The sequence below is a fragment of the Mustela nivalis genome, assembly GCF_964662115.1.
Source record: "Mustela nivalis genome assembly, chromosome: 2".
NCBI classification, from domain to species: domain Eukaryota; kingdom Metazoa; phylum Chordata; class Mammalia; order Carnivora; family Mustelidae; genus Mustela; species Mustela nivalis.
Window position 1 is genome coordinate 83,357,293 of NC_139021.1, and position 23,843 is coordinate 83,381,135.

General features: G+C 35.3%; 1 protein-coding gene across 12 annotated transcripts in view; it reads right to left on the minus strand.

Annotated features, from left to right (window-relative positions):
* The window catches only part of RP1 (RP1 axonemal microtubule associated), a 357,833-nt gene that overhangs the window by 121,583 nt on the left and 212,407 nt on the right, over nucleotides 1-23,843 (minus strand). For 10 of the 12 annotated variants that reach the window (XR_014308427.1, XR_014308428.1, XR_014308429.1 and 7 more), the window contains exon 17: nucleotides 17,081-17,212. The exons of 1 other annotated variant lie outside the window; for it this stretch is intronic. Coding sequence is in view for 8 of the 11 variants with exons in the window: in XM_082719229.1 (XP_082575355.1) it covers nucleotides 17,081-17,212 (132 nt within the window). In the remaining 3 variants the exon portion in view is untranslated. Of the gene's footprint in view, nucleotides 1-14,450; nucleotides 16,205-17,080; nucleotides 17,213-23,843 lie in introns of those variants that run through there. One more of the 12 variants, XM_082719224.1, reaches the window with a different exon arrangement.

The following is a 23,843-nucleotide window of genomic DNA, read 5'->3' on the forward strand; positions in this document are numbered from 1 at the left end:
CTCCATCCCTTTGATGATTTAATCATAGTTCTAGTTGCTCAATTCATTTGTTGATTTGACTTATTTATTCTTCACAGAAACCTATGCCTCCAACCCAAGGGTATATGATGCCTCCTTTAGTTCCAAGGATTGAGCATTCCTTCCTTGGAATGCCGTTCTTGGGGCTGTTTTCCGTGCCCACTGAAGGAGCACCACATAGTGATATCGCTACCCCTCTGAATGCTCTTCTCACTTAAAGGCCCTGGAGAAAGCACAAGTGCTAATGACTACAGGCCGATAAGGGGAGACTTGCTGGGGAGCTCCTTCCTAAAATGTCTTACTCATCTTTCCCAGTAACTCACAGGTACAGAATTCATAATTTTGCTAAAATTTGTGGATTCCGTAGGTATTGCATTTTCCTCAAGCGTCACTTTCTGTTTCTCCTTTGAAACCTCTGAACGCTTCTGAATAGAGAAACTTTAAAGCCAACATATGGTTTCTTCCCATTCTCTACAACATCTGGCACTATGGAAGACATTTATTAGGTGCCCAGAAAATACTTCTTGTCTAACTGAATAGAACATACTTATCTGCTCTTGTACTAGAATACTAGTTTTCATTGCATTAGTTTTGTGCTAAGAAATGCTGCAATATACATTTCAGTGAATTTAACATTTTCTCATTTACTTCATTATACAATCAAGGATACAATAATAAAAATCACAGATAAGAATTAAGAAATATTTTTTAAGTTTTATTTTACTTTTTCAGTGTTCCAAGATTCATTGTTTTTGCACCACACCCACTGCTCCATGCAATAAGTGCCCTTCTTAATACCCACCACCACGCACGGTATTTAAAGTTAGAAAGCAGAGATGTTTTAGAAATCAAACCATAGCATCTGACTCCACAATAATTATGCTTCCATACAGAAAGCTCATGGTTTTTAAAAATTTAATTGTCATCTATTTTTGAAAACAAACTTAAGGCCCAGTGATAGTGCTTAAGATCTCAGTAACATTGTGTACCAACTGTACTCAAATAGAATTGTAATTTTAAAAAGATCTCCATCCTTGGAGTCTAACACACAATAAGACCCTTACTAAGCGATCTTAGCCAAATCATTTGTTTATTGAGCCTCCATTTTCTCATCTATATAGATGGATACTCATGGTACCTAAATCAAAGAGTTGCTTATGTAACAAAAATATTGTATTTGGAAGGCAGTTAACACATGGTAAGAACTTAGAAAACACATTATTATTGCCATTGTTACTGCCATGATGTAAATAAAAAATTAAAAAAAAAGAAAAGGCAGGATTCCAAAGTATATATATATAGCATGATTCAACTTCATTAAAGGGGTGACATATACATAAATGTGTGTATATATGTGTATGTGTAAATATGCATATATATTATATTCATATCTTTACATGTATAAATATATAATATATACATTTATATACAAACGTGTGTGTGTGTGTGTATGTATATGTAGAGAGAAAGAAAATCAGTTAAAGAGAATGATTTGTAGAAAAAAGACTGGAAGAAAGTGAACTACCCCAGTGGGCATCAAATTATCAATGAGTAACAACTCATTTTTTTTCTTATACTTGACTTTTTCTTCAGATCTTTTTCCATAAACACAGATTACCTTTGTAAGTATAACTATAAAAGCGCTATTTTTAAGAACCTCACAAAGATGAACCCTATTTGTTTAGAATGTTATAACTATAAAAATTGTGTTCACATTATTTAAAACAATTGATAAAATACATTATCTTTCTTATTGCTTTAAAAAGGCTACTTCCTTCTTTTCATAATAAATATTAAATACAAAATAAAAACCATTACCCTCTGTAAGCTCTACTCAGGCTGCTTGCTAGTCCCATCATGCCTTAGCCTGATTTTATATATTTTTCCAATGTTTCTTATTTCAATCTGAATGACATGCAAAGAAGAAACAATTAGCAGAGTATTTAAAATTAAGCACATTAAAAAATTCATTTTCTTCTCCTGATTAAATGCATTTTTTGGTTGTTGTTAATAATTGGAAAGCTCTCAGGGAACCTCTCAGAGTCTAGCAGTGAAGTCTTCTCAAGAAGCCACTAGTGGACTCCACAGACAGAATATGAAACAGAAAAAGCACGAGACTTGACTAAAAATATGCAGAAGGAGTCAGATGAAAGAATAAGATAAAGAACATACATATGCTCAGCTCTCTGATTACCACACATTTCTCACTGGGAGCCAGCATCTTCTGAGCTGCACCCAAAGATGGGCTCTTATTTTAAAAAGAAAAAAAAAGCAATTTTCATCAAAGCTAAATATAGCTATTTCTACAAGCTTAAGGAAAAGTACCAGTGAGTCTAGAACTTGCTTCTACTCTGAAAATTCTCTCTTGTTTGATTATAAACTACAACATAGACGTTCAAAGTTCAAGGACAAGAAACAAACCTACCCACAGACTATATATATTTGGTTAGTTTTTGAAATGTCCCAAGAGTATTTCTTAATCCAGGTAGCATTAGAGAGAATTGGCTTGGGAGTCATTTTGAATTCAACTGGTGTCCTGGCTATTGCAACCTAAATAAAATACATTATTGTAAAACTCTCAATTTCAATTTCTTCATCTGTGGGATGGACATAATGTCGATTGCATACAATTTTCAATTTAACTGAATAAACGTTTCTTTAGCACAAAAATGTAAGCACTATGCAAGGCACAAGGTTTGCAAAGATAAAAATGATGACATAGTCCCTATTGTAGAGAAATTTATAATCTGGTAAGGGAGATAGATTTATAACCAGACATTTTCAGTATAATAAAATATGTCCAGGACACTGAACTGTGAGGATTAAAAAAGGTGGTATATCACCTTGCTATTTAATAGCTTGAGTAATATCCATTATCATTATTTCTACTACAGGTACTCGTCTATCTCCACAGACTAGAGATATAAATATAGATAGGCACTTTCATATTATATTTGACTTACATTATTGCCTATAAACTATACTGCAAAAGAGCTGGGGCAGTCAGATGACCTGAAAGTCAAGAGAATTCCTCTTGGATACCCATTTCCCATGCTTAGAAATTCTCTCTCTTTTTTAAAGATTTTATTTATATATTTTAGACCTAGAGACAGAGAGCAGGGGGAGGAGCAGAGGAAGAGGGGCAAGCAGACTCTTCACTGAGCCCTGAGGCCCACACAGAGCTCAATCCCAGAACACTGACATCATGCCCTGAGCTAAAATCAAGAGTCAGATGCTCAACTAACGGAGCCACCCAGGTGCCCCAGAAATTCTCTTTTTTTTTTAAGGGTCCACCACCACCACTACTTTCCCGCATAAACTGTAGCAGTTAGAACAACTAGCTGATGGGGCTATTATATCACCAGGTCAAGAAGGACTATGCTGGCATTGACTGGAAAGGAGGAAAGGAGGCTGTTAAATCCCCACAACACTTCTCTCCCCTTCCACTTTCTTATTCCCAGAGCTGATCTTGGCGGCAGAACGCAGGAGCTCTTCCCACTAGAGGAAGTAAGAAGTTATCCTGCCTTGTGGGCCTAATTTCTCTCCAAAAGTTAAGTCAGCCGTTAGATATCTATTCAGAAGTGTAAACTTTCTCTTGCCACACATTCTAAGTGAGAAAATAAAGGGCTAACGGAAGAGTCAGGCTATAGCCTATGTGACTTCATGACTGTCCTCCTGTTATTTCTGGAGAATGTAACTGCCATGCCATGAGCGCAGCTATGTGCCAGCCAGAAAGCAACATATATGGTCTCTTCCAATCTGTACAGAGTCCTGTGAAGAATAAAGATCTTTCACAACTCAAAGAAGCTAAGTAACTTATCTAAGGATACATGGCAGGACACACAGATCCAAAAGTAGGATTCAAACCCAAGTCTGTTTGATCAGAAATGCTACACTGTCCTCAAAAAGAAAAAGAAAAAAAAAGTTACGTGCTCACTTTGGGATCTGAAGGCGGGAAAAGAGAATAAAAGACTAATGCAGACGTTGCAGATGATACCACTGAAGAAGAACACAGGAGTCAATGGCCACAAGAGTGAGAGCGCACAATCACAGGGATCACAAGGATGAGCTGCCTTGTCCCGTCTGAAGGTTTTCAGACTACCAAAAGGCCCACTGCTCCCTATAACCCTAGACCAGTGCTTCACAAACTTTAGCATATACACAGATTACCTGGGGATCTTGTTAAAATATAGGTTCTGATTCAGTAGATCTAAGATTCCACATGTCTAAGCAGCTGGTCTGGGTCTACAAGGCCTTAGACTCCGAAGGGGCATTCATACCTATCCCTGAGTCTCTGCCACTAAAATAGTCGCTTGGAGCTGGAGACCCTGATCTCACTTCACAGTAAGTAGAAGCTAGATGCTAAAAACAAACATGTTGATGCTATTGACAGAGAGAGAGTGCTTAGTAACTGCAACATCTACAGCTTGTAGAGCACTGCCCATCTACCAGGGGCAGTGTGTGAGGCACACATTCCCAAACATTTTTTACAACCAGCCTTTTAAGTGAGTATTGTTACCTGCCTCTCACTCCTTACTAAGAAGAAAATTACAGATTAATGAAGATAAGCAATCTGTTCATGGTCACAGAACTAATAAGTGGTCAATCTGGTTTTGAACCTTGTCTCCATGATCCGAGGCCTCTGTTCTTCACTAATTTAATACATTTCTAATATGTCAATAATTTTTTAAACGTATATATATTTTCCTCTCTCTTATAAATTGCAGACTACCCTGAAATTTAGGAGAAAAAATAGATATCATTGCCTCCATTCGATATATAAAAATAATGCTGACCTGGAGAAAATAATTGGCGTAGCCAAGGTCACATGCTAGGTCTCTAATCCAGCTCAGCAGACTTGCAGTCCTGTGCTACACCTGGGGTTCTCAGCCTTGGTTGCACTTTAGAGTCACTTGGGGAGCTTCTAAAAGTCTCAATGTCCAGGCTGCTCCCTAAACAAAATAAGCCAGAATCTCTGGAGGTGGAACTGGGCATCAGTAATTTTCAAAGCTCCCAGGTGATTGTATGTGCAATCAAGACTGAGAATCTACATGATTCACTCTAAGACTGGAACATGCGTAAATGTTTCCAGAAAAACACTGACAGGATTTGTCAACACATACACACACATGCCATAGGTATATTATGGGTAATAATAGACTTTTGTGAGGATAACCAAGGTATCAAACCGTACAAGCCTCTGAGTTCTAAACAATCGTCTTCAAATAATTTTTGAAATGCATGTGTTATATACGGTATGACTGCCTGTGCATGGAGACAACATGCTCCTTCCTGACTGCATGACTGCTTTTCTTCACTGCAGGTTTAATGATTGTAAAAGTAAAATGGCAGGCTGAGGTCTGAAGATGTGGAAACCACTTTAGGATTTGTGTTTGCTAAGTACTGCAGCCTAAAACAGCCTTGGCTTCCTGTTGACTTGAGTTGGCCTCAATCATTCGCTGTTCTCTATACAGCCTTAGGTTACAAAAGGAATATTCTCTGAGGAGAACAACTGCTGTTTAACAGTGTACCCTGTGGGGCTGAGGGTGAATTAGTGAAGTGGAATGTAATTGTCCTAATTGAAATTTGTCCAAAGCCCTGAGGGACGAGGAGAGGCAACCAGTGATACTTGAAATAGTTCAGCCCAGTGTTCTCTGTTGCTAAGAAGAGAGATACTCGAATGGGCATGGACAAAAGCTTCAAAATATGGCATCTGAAGATGCCAAGAAAATAATCTCACACTCATACTGCTTAGGTAAGCAACATATCATATATTTGTATATGCGACAATACAAAAGAAGGGTTTTTACTACCAGAAGAATTTCCAAATGGCTTATATAGTCTGGTTATAATTTGATTTGAGGTTGATGGTTTATGGGGCCAGTTTCAAACCAATAGCCTAAAACTAATTGCCTTTAAAGAAAGCAATTTTCTTCTATAGCTTTCTTCGCTTATAAAAGATATGTGAAGAAAAAAATCAGTTTCCTGTGATGATTACAATGGGAATTAGGATAACTTGTGGGGATTTTAGCAGACCAGAGATTTATTTTATATTGGACACATCCATTCCTGCGCACACACCACCACCACCACACCCTTCTCTATTATAGAAATAAATTTGGGACATTCAAAAGACAATATTACTGCCAACATTATTTACCCGAAATTCTTCCTTCTCTCTTTGAAGGAAAAGTTGCTCTCGGCTGTCCCTGCTAAGACTTATTAGTCCAGTGGCTCCTTCATCTCCATATACTCAGAGTGTGACATTGGCTTGAGTCCCTGTATTTTCCATCAGCCCTAACTCCTTCCATTCATCTTCTGAGAGAAGAGTCTTACTGCTTTGGGAAGGTCTGATTTCTTTGATGGGGGAAAAAAGGCATTAGTGGCAGATCAGATGCAACATCAGGGTAAAGAATCCTTTGTCACATGGAGCTCAAGGACATCAAAACAGAGGAGGGAAGGGGCAGGGCAGGGAAGCACTGAACTGCTAAAACTCGAGGGAGTTCATCTGAGCTTGTCTTCTCACAGCAAGGTTCTGGTCAACTGAAACTAAACTACTGAAGTAAATTAAATTAGGATGATAAACATCTGAAATACCTGGCAATCCTTCACCTGTCCTTAATACCACAACATGTATGTGTGCTAGAATTTGTAGTTCTGTCTCCATAGATTCTTCATAAAGTTACCTGCCTGGCTTACAGAATTTTAAACAGAACAACTACAGTGTAAAGTAATAACTCCCCCAAAATGGAATTAAAACGTTTTCAAATGAGATGTAAAAATGGCAAATAGAGGTGAGAGAAAAAATTTTCTGAGCTATTTCTGAAAAAAAAAAAAATACCAGAAAAACAAAAAAAACTATTAGAGAAGGTAATGAAGGATTTAAAGCTAAAGGTAGAATTTCAAAATGGCAAATGGTTTCTGAGGTGCTTAGAGCAGGTTAGGCTGTGAGGAAGGGTACTTTGCAGCAGCAGATTTTCACAAGGCAGCCCCTATCAGTCAGCAGTTTCCAGATAGCCACTCCACATTTGTCAGAAAGGTTTATGAAATCCCCAACTATAATTGTTTTCTTCTTTCCACTCTCTTTATCCTGTTCCCTCATCTAAGGAGAGGCTGTGGCAGGCACTGCTGACAGCCTCTCCCATGCTATTCTGTGCTGTTGTCTGGACTAATTCTTGGCTGAAATTTCCACATAGAAGCATCCCATTCTTAGATAATGAAGTCAATTTTCTTATGACAAATGTTTAAAAGTTCCTTGAAGACATGACTTCTTTAGCTCTTCTTACCTTTGATTCTGTGGTTTGAAACTATAGGCAACCCAAGGCAGCACCTAGGACCTTATCAACACAACATCAACCATGATGACAACAAACCCAGCAAATAACTCTACTAATCCCCACCATCTGTAGTTTTGCTTCCCATGGCTTCAGTTACCTGTGGTCAACTAAGGTTAGAAAGTAGATGTCTGGTCAGATGGTCAATAGTAACCTAACACTAGGTGACCATGCCGACATCACTCACCTCGCTTGACCTCATCACATAGGAATTTTATTACCTCACATCATCACAAGAAGGGTGACTATGGGGAGTACAATACAATATTTTCAGAGACAGAGAAACAACATTCACATAACTATGAATTACAGTATATTTTTATAATTATTCTATTTTATTATTATTATTATTAATCTCTTACTGTACCTAATTTATAGGTTAAAGTTATCATAGGTATGTATGTATGGAAAAAAAATCACATGTAAGTTTTGGTACTATCTGTACTTTTAGGCATTGCTGGAGGTCTTGGAACATATCCCCACAAGTAAAGAGGGTCTATTATAATTATTTCCTGCTATAGTGAACAAATTTTAAAATAAAAATTATACAAAAAAACTGTAAATACCGAGAAAGAAATGGACTTCATTTTTTTACGGTTGCCACCTCTTTACTTTCTTGGGCAATTTCTGTCATTGCAACAGCAGCCATTTTTCCTTCAACCATAATAATAATCACCATTTACTAAGCTGCTACTACAAGCTAGGCTCTGTGTTGGATGCTTCATATTTGTTTCTCACTCCATGAGGTATGTTAAGTCATGATACCATTTTAATATGAGGAAAAGAGACAGAGGTTAAGCAATATGCCCATATCATATAATAAGTATATGATACTTATACAATCATATAGTAAGAGAGAATGCCTAACTCCAAAGCCTCTGTACTCCAAGATGGATGGATATATCTAAACACAGCTCATGAGGACACATTTTACCCTGTGCTAACACTGTCCTAAAAACTTAATTTATTATCATGTCAACCATATTCAAGGTTCACACTGGCTCTATGAGATACTCTTCCCTACTAAACAAGTGGACAAACTGAGACTCAGAGTTAAATATTTGGCCCAGAGTTACACAGGCAGCAGCAAAGGAGACGGAGATGTCAAACTTAGGCAAACCAGGTTTGAATCCCATGCTATGTGGGATGTAATATCAAAGACAGCTGACCTGGAAATGAACACAAAAATTGGTCCAACAAAATTTTATGACATAATCTGATTTTCAAAACTCAAATATTATAGGTGAACACTTAAATGCCCTGCCTGCTATTTCTAGTCAAGCATGATCAGGAACCTCAAAAACACATTGGAATTTTTTCAGACTCTGGACAAAAGGACAATCAGATCTCTACTGACAAAAACACTATAGCATATCATGAGTGCCAGAGAGTAATCAGCGAGCTAGGTTAGGAGGATAAACTGTTTAGGATGCTAATCATTTACTCAATATCTTATGAATATTTGAGTCATCTAAAAGGATCATTTTTACTCAATTCAAGAAAATTTTACTTAGTTCCTATTATTTGCTGGGCACTGTGTTAGTTTTATTGCTCTCTAAAAGTTGACACAGATTAAGTTTGAAAGATAAATAAAATAAATGACAGTCTCACCTCAGAGATACAAATTACTTGATAGGAAAGACAGACATAAATATTTGGATTTCCAACATGTAGATGCATTCGTAGACAACAAAAGAAATACTAGAAAGCTCAAATGTAGCAGAATAAGGAGTGATTAACTGTGGGGGCGTGGGCAGGGAAAACTTCATAGAGGAAGGCAAAAGGATGAATCCAAATTTTGCAGAAAGAGGAAAGGAAGGACATTCCAGATAGAAGGAACAGCATTCCCAGTATGTACAAACACTTAAAATAGTAGGCAAAAGGAGGAGCTGCACATGGTGATAAGTGGTTGAACATGGCATCACATGAGATATTACAGGAGAAAAGGAGAAACAGTGAGATCATGAAAGGCACTGGTCAAGTTGGAAGGGAGTCGGCACACCCTATGCGGGCAATAGGGAGCCAGTCAAGATCCTCAAGTATGATGGTGATATGATCTGAGTTTTAGAAAGATCCATGTGAAACAGTATGTGCTATATGTAGCAGGGAGGACTGAGACAAGAAGTCCAGTGGACAAACAGTGATCACTGAACAGGGAATGAACAAAGCCTGGGACAGGGTCGAGTGATCACTTTTTGATGTCCATATGCAAGAACATATACATGCATGCACATGTGTGCATGTGTGTAGTTTGTCTGATTTAATCTGAAAACAAATAAATGGTTTCTAAGACCTCTTCTTCATTCTCTAACATTTTCACAAGCAACACATTTGCACAAACATTGCACATTGCTGGTGTACATTCATGTTAATGAAAATTGATGACTGGATATGCTATAATCTATAATACAGAATAATTTATCAAAGTTTGTGCAGCCATCAATTAAAGATGAATTCCACCTACTGCCATGATCTTTTGGAAATAAACCAAAGTCCATTAGTCTCAGACCATAAGTGTATCCATTTGAGAACTGTAAAAGCAGTTGCTATTGTTGACTAGAAGTTTAAAATATTCCAAGCTGGGAGCATATTTCATAGCAACTCTGAATTAACGAATAGACTCTTTCGGGCTCTCCCTGAAAAAAATTTACAGCACCTAAAATGTATTCAGATGACTAAAAATGTGCTTCATATGGGTGACAGAACATTTTAATTAAGTACCACTCAGGTTGACTCAGTCAAAAGAAAAAAACCAAAAGCCTAATCCACCATTGTACTGCTAGTTTTTGAAACCCTAGAGAAAGAAAATATAACTCACAGAAATAAATAACAAATTAGCTGATTCTAATGGTTCATGGATTAGTCAAGGTTAAGGTCCACTAAAAGTATGAATCACCATCAGAGAGTATGGGCATAAAAAGACAAATGGTGTAAACTTTTGTGCACTTTTTTAAGACAGTGTTTGAGAACACTGATTTATACTAAAACGTAAAGCAGAAATTGAAAACAAATGTTGTCAATATTTGACACATGGTATCAGAAAAAAAGGCTATTATTTAACCCTAAAATCATCTGGAAAAAAATAAGTCAAGCAGAATCTCTATAGGTATCTTGCAATGTAAAAATATCTATTTCTACAAAATTAATATGAATAGTTTTGTTTTATTCACAAATTTATCCATTTCTTAATTTAAGGCATTTATACAAGGCACAGGAAGCACAAAGCTGGTGGGAAAAGCTAACAGAAAATAAGATCAAATAGTCAAAACTATTTCAACATGTTAGGATGTTGGACTGGTATCAAGAAGATAAAAACTAACTGGTATCAAAGTAAAGGTCTACATTTTGATTTTAAAAATCAGTTATATATTCGTCAGTGAAAGGATCTGAATACAACATCCTAATGATCTAATATATACCAGGAGTACAGTAACGATGTCTACAACATGTACTCCAAGCCAAGACCATATTACCAGATGCATGGAGTCCACATTAAAGGAATACCATTATTTTAACTGTTCAGGCTATACAAAAAGACAGGCTCCAACCTGGAGAATCGCACTTGAAATGTTCATAAAGGTAAAGAATTTAAAGAACATATATTAGGAGGAACTATTAAAAAATGTATTTCAAATAGAAGAGGATATACTAAAAAGAAACACTAAGAAACCATGTTTTAGTATATTTATATATAAGAAGAATATACTAAGAAGGAATGAGAATATACACAGAAGAAATATTAAGGTTTATTTTATAGGACGGGCTGTTGACTTTTTATGGCTCAAAAGAGTTTCTGAGGGGTCAGTTTTCTGCTTAACACAGAAAGGTACTTCTGACTGATTAGAATTACTTAAAATGACGTGGCTTATTTCTTCATCCTTCATGTGAAATTCTACATTGCTTTTTGCCAGGTCAAAAGTCCCTTCAAATCCTCATTCTATGATATGTGAAACTTACACCTCCTCTACATTGTAACTCCCTATAATAACATGAGCACAAAAGAATAAATCTACACTTCTGTCTGGATGCTTATTTTTTAATATTTAAAAAAACGAATACTAAGATCACAAGAGGAAAAACAATTAATATAAGCTATTACCTGGTAATTCTATTTATAAGAACTATTCTAAAGAAATAATACAAATTACAGATGAGTGTCCATTGCAAGTTATACTTAAAAAAAAAATTTGAAAAAATTCCCAAAAGTAAGAGAGTAGGTATATATGATATAGAACATCTATACAATAGGTTATTTACAGCTATTAAATTATTTTGTAGCAGTAATATCATGAAAATGCTTATAATGCTTACTGTATTCTATTAGCTGAAGAGCAGATCACAAAACTGTCTACCCAACATAATGAATATGTGTGTGTATATGTATCTATAAAGTGCTTTTTGGAGAGTAATAAAATGGCATAATTTTAACTTTTTCTTTTATGTGTTTTTTTTTTTCAGAAAAATTTTAGTTTATTGTCACTGCTTGTAAAGAAGACCTCAACTTAGTAACAGATTTCACATTTTCTTTGCCCAAATATTTTTTTGTTTGCTTTTTAAAGTGTTGGCATCTAAATAGGTTTAAAGAAAGTATATGCTATGGCTGAGACTTTGGCACAGATTCAGCCTTGACTGGCAACAGCAGTGAGACACATCCACCAGCGGATTAAGGACTAGTATGGTTGTCACACTACAATGCTCAAATTCTTGTGGACAGAGCAAGAGGTGGACAATCTAGAGGTAAGACTTCCACCACATTCATCTTCCCAGGCCTCGGTTTTCTCATTCATAAAAATAAGAAGTCACAGTGGTACCTGGGTGGCACAGTTGTTTAAATGGCCCACTCTTGGTTTCAGCTCAGGTTGTAACCTCAGAGTTGTGGAATTGAACCCTATGTCAGGCTCCATGCTCTGCACAGAGTCTGCTTCAGATTCTCTCTTCTTCTTCCCCTGCCCCTCTTTCCCATGCTCTGTGTCCAAAATAAATAAATCTTTTTTTAAAGATTTTATTTATTTGAGAGAGAGAGAGAACAAGTGGTGCAGAGGGGAAGAGAGGGGGAGAAAGAAGCAGAGAGCAGGGAGCCTGATATGGGCCTCGATCCCAGGACCTGAAGATCACGACCTGAGCCAAAGGCAGGTGCTTAACTGACTGAGCAACCCAGGTGCCCCTAAAATAAATAAAACTTTAAAAAAAATTAGTCATATGTTGATATTTGTTGAAGCTGGGCAAGTGGGCACATTGAAATTCATTATTTTATTCTTTTTGTAAAAAGTAAAATTTCTTCCTCAAACCCCAGTTCCCTAACAAAACTAATATTAAAATTCAACTTAGTCCTAAAGGAAGAGCTTGCAGATAGAATGGCCCTACACGTCTATTTACTACTACCAAAGCATTTTTTATTGTATATGTAGTTTTATAAGCTCTAAATCTTTGTCTCTTGACAAGAAAAACATCCACCTTTTTTTTAGTAAACAAGAGTTTTGAATACAGAGAACAGGCTTATTTTTTCTGTATTACCTAATTCCCCAACTATATATATCTTGCCCTATCCTGAAAGTAGACTCGCAAATATAATCTCAGGAGCTGAGAGTTGTTTTTGATATTTTTTAAAATATGAAATAAATTTTTAAAAGTATTTTTCAACGAACATGTATTTTAATATGAATGGCTAATGTAACCCAACTCTATCCAGTATGACAGCTAAACTGCAAAACCAAGAGGAATGTATTTCTGACAAGAAACAACTTTTAACTCCTGCAGATGTTTGAGAGGTAAAAGACAACTAAATAGAGTCATGATATAATTACTGAGTAATGAATGGGAACCTTCTAGGTAATATTCATATACAAAGATATTTTTCCCCATCTAAAGTCATGGATGTATAAAAGCCATTTCCACTACATAGAAAGCAACATTAAACAAATCATAGAGATTTGTAGATGGCATTAGGAAAGCTTTATCATCTGAATTTCCAGGATTTCATGTCCAAGTCCAAAGTCTGTGTTATGTCAGTGATTTAAGCAACTCATTAACAAATTAAGCTCAGTCTCCCTATTCTTGGTCCTTGACCCACTCTCCATTTCTATTATATTACCATTAACTACAACAAAGGACCTACACCTATTTAACCCATCCCCCACCACCTCCATTCTGGTAATCATCAGTTTGTTCTCTATAGTTGAGTTTATTTTTGGTTTGCCTCTCTCCCTTTTTTTCCCCCTTTACTCATTTATTTCTGAAATTCCATATATGGGTGAAATCATATGGTATTTGTCTTTCTCTAACTGACTTATGTCATTTAGCATAGTACTCTCTAGTTTCACCCATGTCATCACAGATGACAAGGTTTCATTCTTTTTTATGGCTGAGTAATATTTTGACATAGATAGATGATGATAATAGATAGATGATAGATAGATAGATAGATAGATAGATATCTCATGTCTTTAACCATTCATTAGTTGATGGATGCTTGGGTTCTTCCCACAGTTCAGCTATTGATAATGCTACTGTAAACACTGGCATGCATATGACCCTTTGAATCTGTATTTTTGCATCATTTGAGTAAATAACTAGTAGTGTAATTGCTGGATCACAGGGTAGCTTTATTTTTAACTTTTTAAGGAACTTCCATAATGTTTTTCAGAGTGGCTACAGCAGTTTGCATTCCCACCAGTGGTATAAGAGGGTTCCCCTTTCTCCACATCCTTGCCAAAACCCATCATTTTTTGCATTGTTGATTTTAGCCTTTCTGACAAGGTATGAGGTTATATCTCATTGTAGTTTGATTTGTATTTCCCTGATGATGAATGATGTTGAGCATCTTTTCATGTGTCTGTTGGCCATCTCTTTGTCTTCTTTGGAAATGTGTCTATTCATCTCTTCTGCCCATTTTTTAATTGTATTATTCATTTTTGGGGTGTTGAGTTTTATAAGTTATTTATATACTTGAGATACTAACCCTTTATCAGAGGAGTACACTTGTTATGACAAGCACCAGGTGTTGGATGGGCATGTTGAACCAATATATTGCACCCATGAGCCTGATATTATTCTGTATGTTAACTAAATTAAAACTTTTTAAAAAAGGACTTCCAAGTCTTTTTATAATTAATAACTTAAATTTTATTTTTGTCTAACATGCCTTGAATGTTTCCCACATCTCATTTATCAGTTTTTAAACTTTTATTTTTGTGTGATTAATACTTATCTGGTTCACTAGTGCATAAACCTCAAGAAGTCAGAGACAAAGTCCTTTTTGCGCATCCCTCTATTTCTTTACATCTGACATTTAGTAGGCAATGCATATCTCATAATCTATTACATGAAAGAATGATTTGAAAAGGTTTATATTTATCATGAGACCTAATTTTATCATTTTTCCAGCCTCATTCTAAAATGTATACTTTCCAATCCTTAAAAATTTAACAATGGTATCAAAAATTGTGGTAAGATCCAAAACATATAAAGAACTGATAGAACTCAATAACAGAAAAACAATCTGATTACAAAAGGGAAAGAAGAATAAATAGGTATTTCTTCCAGAAAAGATATGCAAATGGCCAACAGATACATAAAAAGATGTTCAATATCACTAATCATCAGGCAAATACAAATCAAGACAATGAGATATCAATTCATACCAGTAAAAATGGCTATTATCAAGAATAAAGTTAAAAAAAAAAAGAAGACAAGACATTAAGTGTTGATGAGGATATGGAGAAACGGGAACTCTCGGGCACTGTTGATGGGAATGTTTAAATTGGTAGCACCCCTATGGCAAACAGTATGGAGACTAGTCAAAAATTAAAAATAGAACTACCATATTATTCACCAGCTCCATTTCTCAGTATGTATCCAAAGGAAATGAAAACATAATATTGAAAAAACATATCATTTCCAGGTTTATTGCAGCATTATTCATAGTACATAATATAAGGAAACAATCTAGGTGCTCGTTGACAGATGAATAGATAAAGAAGATCTGAAACTGATGAGAAAGAAGGAAATCCTATCATTTGCAACAACATGGATAGACCTTGAGAAAATTATGCTAAGTGAGATAAATCAGACAAAGACAAATACTATATGATATAACTGATATGTGGAACCAAAAAAAAGCTCAACTTATAAAACCAGAAAGCAAAATGGTGGCTACCAAGGGCTTGGGGGTCAGGGGTCAGAATAGAAGAGATGTATAAGGATACAAACTTGCAACTAGTAGGTAAGTAAGACCTAAAGATCTAATGTACAGTAGAGTGATTATAGGTGACAACATTGTATTATAAATATCAAGCTTGTGAAGAGACTAGATCTCAATTATTCCCATTACAAAAAAGAAATACAAGTATGTGATGTGATAGAGGTGCATTCTTGCATATATGTTGCATAGCACAATATATAAATATATTAAATCAACATATGATACAACTTAAATGCAAAAACACTTAACAATGGTAACATTTTAAAGATTTTTTTTTTTTTGCCAGAACAGACAAATATTCATAGGATATATAGAAGATTTCCTCTTTAGCAGTTTGTTACTCATAAAAAGTATCTATTTCTAGGAATTTCAGCTAGTATGTTATTTTCAACCAAGTCAAATTTTACTTGAGGTGGCCATCCCAGATTTAGGTGCCATTACTTCCTGACACAAGATTGAGTTTTCCTTCTGTGAAAAATGTTAACTAAGCACATGTTTCTCATGCAGTGTGATTTGTCACACTGTTCCATAGAAATATAAAACTGGGCCTGGTCCAATGCAGCAAGAATCAAAAGGCTAATTTCTCTTCCCTCTGGTTGATGTGATAGTATCATAAGGTTGTCAGCAAGAGACATCTATTTTCTGCTACTATCTGAAAGAAAAGAGAGCATACCCAATTACTAATTTTCAAAAAGCACTTTTTGAAAGGTAACATTATAATTTATCTGTCTCTCAAAATTGATTTTTTTTTCAAAAATCATCCAGAGACAGTGGTCCAATATTTCATTTTACCCAAATATTACTAAATTCTGATGCACAGAATTTGTTAGATATCATTAGTTATACTTCCCAGAGAGAAAGCAATGCATTTAAGAGAAAGAAAATGATCAGACTAAAAGATGGAAACTAAAAATTCAAACCTCTGAGGCCTACAGCACTTTATTCATGCCTCAGTTTCTGCATTGGAGAAACAGATTATTTTTTTGTTTTTACTTAGACTCTGGTTAGAATTTGCTATTATTCAAAAAATATATTCATAAAATATTTTGTATGTGATAGTCCAAATATGATGCCATATAATAATTTCTTCTTACCAAGTCATTGTTCTAGAATCATTGAATTCAAGCTAAAGAAATAAACATATTTTAATATATATGTGTTCTTTCTTTAAATATTTTATTTATTTATTTAAGAGAAAGAGCAAGCACACGACCCCAAGGAGGAGGAGGAACAGAGGGAAGAATCTCAAGCAGACTCCCTGCTGAGCACAGAGCCCTTTACAGGGCTCAATCTCATGACCCTGAGATCATGACCTGAGCTGAAATCAAGAGTTGGATGCTCAACCAACTGAGCCACCCAGGCACCCCTATACATGTATTCTTTGCATAAAAAAGCAAGGTAACAGCTTAAAAGCAAATTCATCGGTATAATATACTGTATACATTAAAAATAATTTGATGTTCTTCCTAAGGTGGCCGCAAAGAAGCAATGCAGACAAATCAAAAGAAAGGGGGGGGGGCTTGCTTACTTGCAGCTGAAGAAAGTAAGGAACACTTGGCCTCAGATTCTGGTAGTGTTTCTTGCTGGTTTTTTGACTCATGGATTTTTTCCTCCTCTTGGCTGGGTGTTGCTGACATACCCATTGGGTTTTCTCTGCCAACTGAAATTAAGATTTTAAAGATGCAATCCTCTCAAAATCACTTGTTTCTTCTCAGAAAATTCACCATATGTTCAGCTATGCAAGTTTAAGTTTTGCTATTGTCTCCATTTCAATGCCTAGTCAAATCTTTTCACTCTGCATTACATAGTTACCAGAAAATGACTTTTTATTCTTAGCAGCAGGCTGTGCATGAATGGTATTCCTATAAAATCTATTCACTGCCTTGTAAATTCAAGCAATAATTTAACACCACAGTATGAATCAAATAACTTATTCAAGATGTTTTTCTTATAGATTCTAAACAGAAACTCCTTTGATAATCTGGCACTTTGCCTTCTTTGGAAGGGGAAACTGATTAAAACATCACTCCAACAACATTTTACGTTACCTTACTGAAATATGAAAATCAAGGAAATATACATATAAATGAATAAAACATTATCTATTTTTCTGCCTTTTATTTAGAAACAAGTGTTTTGGTATTTTGTTCAGGAGTAGATATCTCCAGCCTATCTGAATAATGATTCTAATGATTCACAGTTTAAATTGCTTGTGTTTCCTTCTTAGGGTTCAGCCATAGTTACAAACCTCATCAGCAACAAAAATTATATTGATGTCTGATTTTATATAATAATAAATAATAGCATCTATTTCTTAATATCATAACTGCAGTCAATAATTTCAAATGACCCATGAAATGTATGTTAGCATGAGAAGGCATAATGATCTCATAACTATGGTTAAGAGAAATCAGCAACACTTAATCATATAGAGTGATGGCAATGACTATACAACACTGGTGTCTAAAGAACTGCCTGTGATAATATTGTCATATATATATATATATATATATATATATATATATATACACATAGAAAGAGATAGAGAGATCCTTATAATTATTTGATATTATGTAATTTCAGACAATAATAATCTTTTGAACACCAAACTCTGTAAAACGTGTTTCTCGGCATGGCTTATCTACAATGCAATGCTTAGACATTGGAGATTGATGCTAATAAAGGAACTTTAAAATATTAAAAATAAGATTGGAAATGACTAGAAATATGTCCACTGAAGGTAAATGAACACTTAAAGAGGAAAGAGTAAAAACAATTCCTAAATATAATTCAGCCACCATTTTTTTATAGTCCATTAAGGGACCCATAATCAAGGGACTACATTATCTACAAATAATGTAGAAATCCAGGATTTACAAAGAGAAAATAATCTCTCTCACAGGCACTGCCAGAAGCATAAGAATAAATCAATGCATAACACATGGCTTTGACATTGATGAGTTCACAGTCCAGAGGTAGAACACGTAAACAATGACCTTTGGTATATATTGATGAGCTCTATAGCATACGCCAAGCACAGGGTGCCTAACACAGAATGAGCTGCACAACAGAGTCAGCCTAAGCAAACTGTAAAACGGGAACACGCATTTCTTATCTTTCTGTCCTCCCACACTGGCTTTTCAAGATTCTACGTCATCCTGAAAAATGAATGTCAATATACTTTTATAAACACAACAATTATCTTAATAGTAGGAAATTTAGGGGATGCCTGGGAGGCTCCATCAGTTAAGCAGCTGTGTTCAGCTCAGGTCATGATCCCAGGGTCTAGGGATTAAGTCCCACATTGGGCTACCTGCTCAGTGGAGAGCCTGCTTCTCCCTCTCCCTGCCTCTCTGCCTCTCTGCTTACTTGTGCTCTCTATCACTCTGTCAAATAAATAAATAAAATCTTAAAAAAAAATAGTAGGAAATTTAGGATCTGGATGACATTTTTTGGAATGGTCATCCTAGATGTTCCTGTCTTTTGTATAGAACACTGCCCAGCTTGGCCTTTAAACCAAGAGGGTCACAGCTGGAGTTCTAAAATCCAGGTACCAAACAGCCATCCAGTGGATTCAGAGCCTACTCTGAATTGGAGTAACTCTTACCAGTGTGCTCTCTTTGTCTCACTTTCAAAATTTAAAAAGCAATCTGAAGATTTATTAAACACAATATTTAAAAAAAAAAAAACTGTGATAAAGGTGAAAGAAACAGAATTGTCCAGCTGGAATTGAATGATTACTTTGTAATCATCTCATTATATCCAAAAGTTTAGTAGTATCAAGATCGACCACACAGAAAGGCTATAACTGCAAAAACTGAACTTGTAAAAAAAATTTTTGTTTTATTAAATACCAGCTACTTAGAAGTAAAATAAGCTAAAATACAATATTAATGTGTCATGTTGTTATGACATATATATCTAAATCTATAAAATCTATTTTATTATCTGAAATATATTTTTGTCACACTTCTCCACATAAGGTACATATTCAGGATCTGATAAACTGGGTATATGACAGTTATTTCACTTATATTTTGAAACTTGAAGGATCTTAGCATACTAGTATGAAGTGAAAATGAATTTTCCAAACATACTTTAATAAAAACTTCTATAAAATTTGAACCTGAAATAAATTCCTTATTATAATAAAAATGTAACTTCTGAACCATATCTTTGGTTTTATATTTTTTTCAGGTTACTGATACCTGAGCCTCATAATTTGTATACAGAAGCTAATACAATAAAACTAGGCTGGAATTTGAGCAAGAGGAGGCAAACTTTAAGCATAATTTAAGTCTCAGATATGATACTTATAAAACTTGGATATGTTAACTATTACCTAAATGCCCTAAAAAAGAAATAGTGCATTAAAGTTAATGAAAAGTCACAAATTATATTGATCCAAAATTCTTCAAATAATACCAAGTGCATTATGTTGTTATTATATGGGATTATAACCATGGAGTTATTATCTGGAAAAATGGGAATGAACAGAGCTTCCAAATAATCCATTGAGAACCTTCTCCATGGTCTCAGTATGATAACTGATTGTGTAAGCACATGAAGTCAGATCTCACACTTTCTCCTATATACAGGGTTCCTAGTACCGTGAATGTAGACTCATGAATAAGAGAGGTTTTGCTGCACAAGACAACTATTTCATCTAAATGGTAGAAGAAACAATGACTTTTATTATAAATTCTTTTTTTATTTAATTTTATTTTTTCAGTGTTCCATGATTCATTGTTTATGCACCACACACAGTGCTCCATGCAATACATGCCCTCCTTAACACACTATTAATTGAACCAAATTCTAACCGAATTGTAAATAAAGAAATCAAGTCACAGAGAAGTTACATTATTTGTCCAAAGTGATTGAAAGAAAGAATTAGAAGATATCTTCCTAGGAATCTAGTAACTCTAGTTAAGTTATAAAAGATACATCATGAAGAATTATAGCAGAAACTAAAGAAACTAAAAACAGGAAATCAACACAGAAAAACAATGTAACAAAATCTGATTATTTGAAAAGATCAATAAAATTCATAAGTCTCTAGTCAGGCTAAGAAAAAAAAGATGAAAGAACATAAATCACTAACATTAGAAATGAAAGAGAGAACATCATTACAGATCCTATGAACATTAAAAGGATATAAAGGAATACTTTCAACAACTCTATGCTCTCAAATTTGATAACCTAGATGAAATGGACCAATTTCTTAAAAGACACAATTTGCCAAAACTCACACAAGAAGAAACAGACAAAATAAATAGTCAAGTCTATTAAAGAAACTGAATCAATATTAAATAACCTTCTAAAACAGAAAGCATATGGCCCAAACAGGTTCCCTGGTGAATCTTACACCAAAAAATTTAAGGGAGAAATTATACCAATTCTCTACAATCTCTTTCAGAGGATAGAAAAAGGGAATATTTTCTAACTCATTCTAGGATGTCAGTTTTGCCCTAATACCAAAAACCATACAAAGACATTGCAAGAAAAAAACTATAAACCAATACTTCTGATGAACATAGACACAAATATTCTCAAAATAATATTAGTAAATTGAGTCCAACAATCTATAAAAAGATTAATATAATAAGACCAAGTGGGGTTTATCTCAGATATGTGAGGCTGGTTCAACACTCAAAAATTAATTAATGTAAGGATTTTTAGGTCAATTAAAATATTCTTTTAGATATCAGACTGATGGATGTATGCCATTATGTATTTGTCCAAATCCATGGAATGTGCAATACTAAGATCGAATCAAAATGTCAGCTATAAACTCTAAATAATAATGATGTTTCAATGTAGGCTCATCAATTATAATAAATGTACCACCTGGTGGGGAATTTTGGTGGGGAAGGCTATGCATTTGTGGGGCAGGAGATAAATGGGAAATCTCTATACCTTCCCCTCAATTTTTCTGTGAACATTTAACTACTCTTTAAAAAGTCTTTAAAAGGGGGCACCTGGGTCATCCAGTCATTAAGCGTCTGCCTTTGACTCAGGTCGTGATCCCAGGGTCCTGAGATCAAGCCCCGCATCGGGCTCCCTACGTGGTGAGAAGCCTGCTTCTCCCTCTCCCACTCCCCACCTTGTGTTTCCTCTATTGTTGTGTCTCTCGCTGTCAAATAAATAAATAAATTCTTTAAATAAATAAATAAATAAATAAAGTCTTCAAAAAATCTTGCTGAAAAAAAATTTCACCATGAGGACTCTTCCGTTCTTTAATAATCATAACCACAAATACTTGTATAGTGCTTGTATAGCACTGACTGAATACCGGACACTATTAGAAGCATTTTATATATATTAACTCATGTAATTCACACATCAGCCCTGATTTAAGGCACCCTTCATTTTCATTTTATAGAAAATGGACATTTGATACAAGTGCTGTCAGAGCACACAGCTAACAAGAGGCCTAAGCAGGATATGGATAACTGGTAGCCTGGTTTCAGCCTATGAGTGAAATATCCTTGCCTCTCTATCCTGCTGTACTTTGAAGGTTCTCATTGTTTGGTAGGTGAACCCAGTCAACAAGATTGTGTCATCACAGGCAGGGCAGAGTAGTGAACTCCATGTGATTGTGAGCCTTGCCACACCAACCAGCGTATAAAGACACTTAAATCAAGTGCAGTTGCATCTAAGAATACCAGAACCATGATTCAGGGGTACACACTTGGGGACAATAGGTAACTTCCCCACAGAAAGATCTCTACTGAAGTCTCCTGAAATGCAACCTTACTATGCTCTTCCTAAAATGATCTCTTCCCCTACCCAAGTCCCTTTTTTGCTAATGATCTTTTCCCCTATGCAAGTCCCTGTGTTGCTAAGGGTGCCTGAAAATTTCAACTGTACCTTCCTGAAAACCATGAAGAAAAGTTAATGTTGTTTAAAACAAAACAAAACCTATGGAGCCAAGTTACTCTATATCTGTATTGAAATACAAACTGAAAATTCTCAACAGTTTTATGGGGATATTTTTTGCTATTCTCGGTATTGGGCAGGTTCAACCTATTGTGTGTGTGTGTGTGTGTGTGTGTGTGTGTGTGTGTGTGTGTGTGTGTGTAGTTTGGTTAGACAAGATTCTAAAAACAAATGAAGTGATTTTGGGAACTACTATAAAATTTTAAGTAAACATCCTGCTGCTCTTCACAAACTAAAGGTCATGAGTTTCTTCCCATTTCAACTGCACATTTATGTATATCTGCCCACAATTTATTTACTCAAAATATGTTTACTCAATTTCAAAAGGTTCACAGATTCACAGTAAAAGTTCTTACTATAATGCAATGCTTTTATTCTCACTTACAGATGACAAAACAGAGGTTCAGAGAGGCTAATCAAATTTATTAGGGACATACTGTTAGCACATGAAAATAAAACCCAAACATTCCTAACATGAGCTCCCAGTCACTTTATGCTACATCATTCATTTGTTCAAGAACCTACGCTGAGCCAGGCATTGCACTGTATCCCAGAGATATCATGGGAACCAACTGTACTGTTTAGTACTCAATGATCAGGTAAGCTTCAACAAATACTGCAAGATAACTTGTTACTCAGTAGACAGGAGGGACCTCAGGGGAATATTTAATGTCCATGCTAGTCACCAGAAAGCCAGCATTAGCAAAGTTTCAAAAGACGTTGGGTTATATTCTCTCAACTGAGTATCATATAAGATGTTAAGTTCTCATAGACATCACACAAGATCATAAGCAGTCCGAACTTACTGAAAAATCCATTTTGGTGACTTATTTTTCACTGTTATGAGAAATAACATGACCCAGTAACCTGTTAGTTTTCTGCTCAATATCTGGTTCAAGAGTTTGACATAATTTAAATGGAAAGGTTTGGAAGAAGAGTGTCAACAAATTCAGATAGCTCAAAGACAAATCCTGCTTTAGCAAGACATTTTTATATGTTTGAGTTAGAAAAACCTATTCTTTCTTTCCTCCTGTGTTTCCTTTGTTTTCACAGAGAATACTTCACTTCTGACACTTCTGATCACCAAATGTGTAGGAACTTTTGCCAAACCAAACAGCTCTGCAGCACTAACTGGATGTCTTAAAATCTAATTCAATTCTGACACTATTTACCTGGAGATAGCATCAGACCCCACAGGTAGAGAAAGGGCTCAGTTCCACAAGACCATCTCTCTCTTCAGATGCTAATCCCAAGTCCAAGTTATTAACTGTTCTTCTGACCAATCATCTATAAATCGAAGATTCCCACAACCCTTCTTGAAGTTTGATTAATTTGCTGGGGCAGCTCAC